Genomic DNA, 8748 nt, shown 5'->3' with positions numbered 1-8748 from the left:
CCCTTCCTTGTTATATCATCCTATTCGTGCCTGGTATATAGGTCCTATATATTTGACATGCAAAATAGGATGATATTTTTATAAATAATAGAAAACTTGAGGATTGAAAATATGATCGTAAAAAGTATCACTATATGCATAATACTCGTAATACACAAAAAATACTATTCAAACAACTTATACTTTAATAGTACATTATACATACATAATAATACACAAAAATGTACCATTGTATATTAAGAGAGCGAGAGAAAATGTTCCACCGAACCCCAGATTGCCCTCCTAAGTGCATGCCAAATACATAGGCCCTATGCGCCTAGATGCACTCCTACGGAGTCACCTTCAATACTCGTATTACTATGAAATACTCCCTTCGTTTTAGGTTATTTAAGACAATTTTCGTGACACAAAGTTTAAAAAAAGTGTAGTGGATTAATTTTATTAAAGTGTTTATGTTAGGTCCTGTTCTTTTAAGCTTTTGGACAAGGTAAGGCAGGGCAAAGCAAAATATAACAGGTATCAGCAGATTATAGCAGATTTCAATGTAGCAAAATAGCTCTAAAGAACAGGGTCTACTTGGTATAATATTACATATACATTATAGGTTTAATTAAACAAGTGGGATACAATGAGATTAGGTTGAGGATAATTTTTTTTTTTTAATAAAAAAAGGTAATTCAGCAAATTAAAGTGAGTCGTTCAACTAAAGTACACGTATTGAGCATTATTTAACTTGTTTATTTTTTTTAGGAAAAATTGACATTTACTACCAGCGAAAGTACCTTGTGTTACTGATAGGCGTGTCGCGTACCTAACAAAAATAACCTAACAAGACCACTACTATGTAGACGGGCAAGTAAGGGTCGGATCCCAAGAGACTATGGTTCAACTAATTAATTAGACTCAAGTAACTACTAAGCAAGTAACCAATCAATAGTGAAATTCAACTAATCTAATTCTGAACAAAATAAACAAGAAGAATCAAGATGAAATAATTCGATTAATAAAAACATCCAGAGTTAAGTATCACCACTAGTATGAATAATGCAAAGATAAATCCCTACCCCAATTAATCAAAATAATAATACTCAAAGGAAGGACGTGCCCTTGAAAATACCAATAAACCCCTTCCGAGTATTTATGGCTTCTCTAAAATCCAATCAAACCTATTTCCATGGTATCATGCAATTTAGAGACATTAAACTCAACATCCATTCAATCCTAGCAATCCATCCTACCTATTTCCATGGAGAATTTCATGCCCTTATTGAATTTAATCAAACCATCTAATCTCAACTTCCATTGATAAATAAGATACTTGGTTCAATCAATATCAAATTACGTCTAACCTAACATTGATAAATTAGCACAATTCAATAAGCAAAGCAATTAATCTAATTAAATAAGGAATTGGGGGAAATCATGCATTACTCATAACTAGGGTTCAACCTAACCCTAGAATATAAATCTACTCACTCATAATTAAATTAACAAAATAATCAAAAGACATAATAATATAGGAAAGAAGAAATACTTGAATTAATGGAATTGAAGATGAAATCTTGAACAAAGTAAATCTGAAATTGAAGGGAATTGTAGAATTCTTCAACTCAATTTAACGAGTCCAAAAAAAGTCCTCTAATATGCCTAACTAAAGCCTATTTATATCCCTAGGAATAAGTAAAGAAGTTTCCTAAAAATAGGACTTCCAAACCGCCTCGAACTTGGCTTTCGATGCTTCGTCAGGTGATAGCCACGGGTTACCCAAAGCTGCTAGGACTTTGCCACGGCCAACCCGTGGTGTCTACTGATCTTGGTAGGCTTCTCTTGGGCATAAAAGGAGGAGCCACGACCAGGCCAAAGCTTAATGCAACTAGCCACGACCAGGCCAGGCTAGGCAATTTCTACACAATACTCCTTCGAAAACAACTTCAAGCTTGGAATATGACCATATGATGTTGGGCTCGTAATCTCCTACACGCTCCTAGCTCACTTAGCTTGCAAAGGTGCTCTTTTACGCGTAAATCCTATAAAATAAAGAAAGAGAGCACGAGGAGAGCAACATCGAAATATAAAGAAATGTAGCTCTAAAAGATTAAATATATAGAGAAAATATGATAGAAACACTCAAATATAACATATAACAATGAGTATATAAATGTGTTATCAGTTACATTTGCTATCCGTTTAATTTTTTTAATTTATTTTGCTACCACCTAAAATCAAATAATTAAAATTTCACTACCACTTAATGGAATTCGTTAAGGTTCCGTTAAGTTTATTCAATAATAATAATAATAATAATTTAAAATTAAAAAAAAAAAGTAACCTAGCCACCCTGCCACCTCTCCTCTCAATTGCCACCACTTCCCCCTCCCCCCTGCCGGCGTCGGCGCGAACCCACCCCCTCCCTTTCCCCCACCCTACACAGCCCGTCTTCCTTTTCCCCGTGCTGCCCCGACCCCCACCCCGAACCAAAACCACCCCCTTTCCCCTTCCCCCCACTGGAATTTGCCCCCCAGCCCCATTCTCCCCACCATAAGCGAAACCCTAAATTCGTTTTGGGTGGTTTTGGGGTGGTGGTTTTGGGTTAGGGAAGGCCGAAAAGGGTAGGGGAACGGGATGGGGGTCGATTTCGGTGGGGGGAACGGGGATGGGGGTGGATTCTGGTGGGGGGAGGGGAAAGGGGGTGGTTTTGGTTCGGGGTGGGGGTCGGGGCAGCAAGAACGGGAAAGGGATGGGGGGTTAGCTACGTAGGGTGAGGGGAAGGGAGGGGGTGGGTTCGCGCCAGCAGGTGGGAAGGGGTGGCAGTTGAGGGGAGGGGTGGCAGTGAGGTGGAGGGGTGGCTGCAAGGTGGTTGAACAGTAGCTAAACCCAACTAACGAAAATAGTAACGGCTTAAGTCAGTTGGTAGTGAAATAAATATTTTAGAGATTTGGGTGGTAGCAAAATAAAAAATAAAAAATAAAAAATTTAAGAGGTAGCAAATGTGACACACGGTTCTTTTGTTGGTAGCAAATGTCAATTTTTCTTTTTTTTTACACATATTTTTCTTACTTCCTTTGTTTTCAAATAATTTTTTTAGTTCATATTCAATTTAATAATTTAATTAAAATGTGTTTAGGATCAAAATGTAGCCGATCCTATATATGAGATTAAGGCTTTAATTGATTTATAAGGATCAAAATGTTGTAACTAAAAAGACGCATGTTATTGCATTATGGGTTAGTTAGTTTAATAAAACATAATTAGGTTGAATAAAACATAATTAGTGTGACAAATATTATGAATACTAGGTTAGTTCCCGTGCCATACACAATAATTTTCAATACTATTATTAAACTATCTTATAATTAGTTTTTTATAAAAAAAAAATTAAATTTTAAAATCATAGTTGACAGATTTGGATCAAAATGAATAGTTATGAAAGATATGTTAAATATAAAATGATGTAGAAACTAATTAAAATTATGTTAAGAAACTTTTTTTATAACTTTAAGCTACATTATAAAGATTTGACATATATTTAACACAAATATTTGAATATAATAATACTCACTTTCTCTAAGCTAATTATATAGTCATCTCTATTAAAATATAGTAGCAATACATAATCGTATATAATAGGACACCTAATTGCTTAGCTTGTTGCCAAAAGTGAGTAAACTATAAAGTTAATTAAGTATGATATTTAAATAAAAGATATCAATTGATACAATCAAGATGATACTAAGTAAATCATATCTTGAATATATCTCAAAAAAGTTAACTTATTTAAGAGAATATATCTCAAAAAAGTTATTGTAGTATGAGTAATTGCCATTTTTTCATTCAGATTTTCAAAGCATTATATTTGTATGTGAGTCAACTATAATATTACATGCTATGATATATCCACCGATATTTTTAGTTGCCATTATTAAGTGTGAATATATTTGTTTACACAAATTTCGAGTCTAAATAAATAAAGATGGGAAATAAAGTAACAAATGAGTTTATATTAATATTTGATTTTTGGGGTACAGTCTCTGTATAAAAGTTTATAATAAAAATAAACTAAATCCTCTGATTCTATTCCGCAGCTTTACGATGACACGTATGTGACACTTGTTGGTTGACGTTTGATGACGTCGACTTGAGTTTGAACACAGGGTGACATTTGATGATGTCAACCTGTATTCAAGGGTTTTGTTTGAATACACCTGAACGAGGGCTTATGAAGCTTAATCCCGTTCAAATGTGTTTGAGTGTATCTGAACAAGTCGACACGAGTTTGATGTGCTTGTTGTTTTACTTTAGAGAGAATTCCGTTTGAGTTTTACGAGCTCTTGGAATAATGATTTCTGGATCCCTTCAACTGATGGAGGAATGTGTATTTATAGGAGATGAGAACCCCTAAGTGGACTTAATAGGTTTGGGCCTGGCTCATTTCATGACTTAGAAGTCTTTTAACTTAGTCCATTCAATTTATTTTATAATCCGAATTTATTTGATTAATTTAGATTATTTATTTGGGTGGGCCAAAAATAATTAAAATGGATCATTCACATGATTTAACCGAAATTAATTTACTTAATTTAATGTATGACACTTATAAAATTTCCATGTCTACAATATTTAAGTTAATTTTTTCAAAAAAAAAAAAAAAAAAAAAGGTAATTACTTCATGGTGTGTTTTTTTTGGAAAAATATATGGGATTTTTTAGAATACAGAGTAAGTAAGTATATTGCTATATTTACATTTTTGCTTTTTTTTTTGGAAAGATATATCAATAGTTACATGTTTGCTTCTTTTGGAAAAACATATAAAATCTTCTAGAATATTGAATGAGCAAGTATATATTGTTATATATATTTGCAAAATATTTTTTTCTTAAATACAAATTGTTTTTCAAAAAAAAAAAAAAGAATTGATTGATTGATGATTTCCGATTTCACATCACATCAATAATAAGACTAAGCAAATAGCATAGGGGGGTGCATTGTGCATTTGTGCATAAATGCCAAACGTAAAAGGCGATTGGGTATGGTGTTCACGTCTGAGTCGCACCCAACCAAAACGAGAGTCACTTAGCCCCAATCTAATCAGTCTTTGTCGGCTCCTTTCATCATCAATATATAATCCCACTGCCTCCCCATATTTCACGCCCTCTTCCTTTTTATCTCCCACACTTGTCCTTTTTCTGCCTTTCTTCTATTTCCCTTCCTTTCTTTTCCCACCTCCCCCTTGGCCCCCACCGCTTTATTTTTATTTTTTTTATTGTTAGTATTCATTAACTACACCGATTATACAGATTGAAGCGTTTGTTTAGAGAGATAGAGATTATAAATACTCCTTATTAGGGCTTGTTATGATTTACTGAATTTATGAGCTAAGTTGAACTGAACTGTTTATGAGAGAAAGAAATTAGAAACTAAGCTGAAATGAATTGAAGTGAACTAAAATTAAGCTGAAGAGAACAATTATCAAGTGCAATATATATACGGATATATGTGAATTGAAGAATGGATACAAAACTTACATTGTATTTATTTTTTGTTCCTATGCATTGAGAATATGAGAATTTTTTAGTTAGGGCGTGCATATTTATATATGGTCCAATGAAAGAGAGTGATATACCTTGCGAGTCCTTGTGACACAAAATTATGAGACATATAGTAGTAATAGTATTAGATATCATTTTAAAATAAAGAAGAAGAAGAAGTTGTGCTATGATATTTTTTTTAAAAAAGGCTGTTGCAAATAGCATAATCTCAAAAAACAAATTTTAACTTCATAGAATATACAAGTATATTTCATACCTCGCTTGCTAGATTGCATGAAATTACAAAGAGACGAATGTAACAAAGAGTCCATATTCATATGCTTTGCCTATAGAGAAACATGTGATTTGTTGAAAATGAATTATTTAACAAAACATTAGAACTGAGATACAGTAGCTTTAATATAATATGGTAATACAAGTTGAAAGAATCACACATCAATTCAAGGAATAGTAATAAAACCTAGACAAAAATATAAAAAATGCCGTGAGAACATTGAGATCAACCGCATGTCAAGCACAAGGGTAACATTCTTCTTGTGATTACCGTTAATTTATCTTTACTGGGGTCAGTGATTACCACCATTCCTGTCCCTACCAAAGTTTTCATACAAAAATACTAATCACCCTATTTTTAGTGGTTTTGTATGCAACATTATTCTAAGATAAAAATTAGGTCATTTCTATTACGGAGAAACAATTATACATGTGAGGAACCACCAAAATTCGTTGCATTTAAATCCCTAGCTCGCGCTAATCTTTAACCAAGCATTGATGGATCTCTATTTATATGCTTAATGGTTTCGGAGTTAAAACCTTGTAAAACTAAAGAATTCATATTACTACTGAGACTAATAATAAAGAAATAATCTAATCAGACAATTATGAACAGAGGGAGTATGAAACGACTTCTATGAATGATCTTATGACATAGCTAAAGTAGCGTTCAACAAGATATGATACTATAATTGAAGTTGATAGTACAGCAAACAAGGCGCTTGAAACACAAAATTTCTTGCATTCAGAGTGTTTACAAATTACTACAATCTTATACTCCATCTTATACCCCCTTAAACCCAAATAACAAGAAAACCACAGAAAATGGATACAAATTTAACACTTATATTAGCACTACAAATCCAAATAAACCAAACCCCCACACAAGATTAAGAAAATACATGCACATATACACCCCACATACACATACTATAGCCAACCAACCAAGCATATTATCAAAAAAAACATATCCTTGCAGTTAGCATTCAGCAGCCGTATCAAACACCCTACGCCTCCGCTTCAACCGCTCATCGGACCCCGATCGTTGAACAACTCCCTTCAACGCATCCCTAAGAAACACAGCACATTCATCGCTTTGCACACTATTATTATCCGAGCTAACAATGAACACACTTTGAATCCTACCACCAAGGGACGAAACCTCGGCCCGAAGAGTCTTTAAATTTAAAGAGCTCAACACCCCATTAAGATCAGCAAATAGATCAGGCCTATCTTCACAACACACTGAGGCTTTCAATATAAGCTTATTATTATTATTATTATTATTATTATTATTATTATTATTATTATTATTATTATTATTACTATTACTATTATTATTATTATTACTGTCACCATCTTCAGTATCGCATTGATTATCATCGTCATTGTTGTTGTTATTGTTATTGTTATTATGAATATAAACGGCAAACTCGTCGTTTTCGGACGGTATCATTAAGTTGTCTAGCTCATTAAGCTCCGAGGTTTGCCGTTTTAGCTCCAACACTCGCTGAACCACCTTGGAAAGGAGCGTTGCTTTGTCTGTCTGTTTTCCAAAAACAAAAAAACACATATAAATTCAATAAACATAAATGAAATGTATAAATAAATTATATAATTAATTAAAGAAAGAGAATTATTATTAATGAATGAAGTATATTCAAGAAAAGGGTACTAAAAAAGGTGAACAACTTTGTTCAAAGTCTGAACCTAAGGTGTAAGATGAGCATGGTTGAAATTTTAGAAAAAGCAAAAAAAAAAAAAAAAATTAAATAAAAATAAAGTGTGCATGTTTTTTTTGACTGACTCACTAAAATACTCAAAACCCAATAATATTATTATTAATAATAATAATAGGAATAAATAATAATATGTTCTCATTTCTTTTTCTTCACGCCGTGATGATGATGTTGGTACTTTAATTTTTTTTTTTTTTCAAAAAGGGTAGAAAATATTTATATTTTTGTAAATAAAAAGTGGGACAATTGTTTTAATTTTTTTGAACGGGAATGCAATACTGAGATGATCAGAAACAGAAGAATCTCTGCAAATTATAGAAGCTTATAATGGTAAAAAGATTTTCCATTAACTGAACCTTTAATGTAAGCACAAAAGGAGAAAAGGGAAAAATCACACAACAATTTTCAAAGTTATCATAAGTGGAGTATTAAGGATTACTCCACATAAAGCTTTGTTTAAAGTTTTTTAGAGAGGAAAAATAACCTATTAGAGGTCTCCTCTACATTCTACTCGCTATAATTTTACCTATCGAGTTATGTTCACCTAAGTTCAATCCACAATTAAGATAATAAGAATGACTTCGTATCGTAATAAGCTCATACTCAAACTAAATAAGAGTCACTGAGTTCAAATAATTTAGGTCATGGACCTATAAATCGAAATGATTCAGATTAAGTTAGATATAACTAAATAGAACACAATCAACACATTGTAAATCTAAAATTAGAATGTCCAAACTTCATCATATAGGGTGCTTTGATTAGGTTGTCTGTATTATGTTTTTTTCCCAGTCAAAAATATACATTATTGGTTAAGATACATACTTAAATCTCATTTACTTGTACTGTTCGTTGTTCTGATCCATGTGTAGTAAAATTAATGAAAACAATTACACTCCATTCTTGAAAAAGTTCATGCTTTTAAAACATTTACATATTTTTATACACTCCTTAATATATTAACATTCGTCCTAAGATAATTAAAAATGTAGAATTTCATAGTTATAATCACCAAAAATCTAACTTTCTAGTAACAAATGATTAAACAAATAGTATTCTATATATTTTTAATACATAGTATTATAAAGATGTTCAAATGAAAAAAAAAATGTTTTACAATGACAAAAAGTTTCAAACTTTTAATCTCTTAAGCCTTTTCATCTAAAATCTATATTTTCTTTGTCACTCGA

General features: G+C 32.2%; 1 protein-coding gene across 1 annotated transcript in view; it reads right to left on the bottom strand.

The window, feature by feature from the left end:
- Positions 1-6535: 6535 nt before the first annotated feature.
- Positions 6536-8748, bottom strand: part of LOC145582490 (transcription factor bHLH106-like) — a 3406-nt gene continuing 1193 nt past the window's right edge. The window contains exon 2 of the mRNA XM_081639476.1: positions 6536-7365. Within this exon, the coding sequence (XP_081495602.1) occupies positions 6799-7365 (567 nt within the window). The 3' untranslated portion in view covers positions 6536-6798. The remainder of the gene's footprint in view (positions 7366-8748) is intronic.

This window comes from Chenopodium album, chromosome 15, assembly GCF_948465745.1.
Source record: "Chenopodium album chromosome 15, dcCheAlbu1.1, whole genome shotgun sequence".
NCBI classification, from domain to species: domain Eukaryota; kingdom Viridiplantae; phylum Streptophyta; class Magnoliopsida; order Caryophyllales; family Amaranthaceae; genus Chenopodium; species Chenopodium album.
The sequence above is the reverse complement of the archived record's forward strand: the minus strand, read 5'-3'. Positions and strand labels throughout refer to the sequence as shown.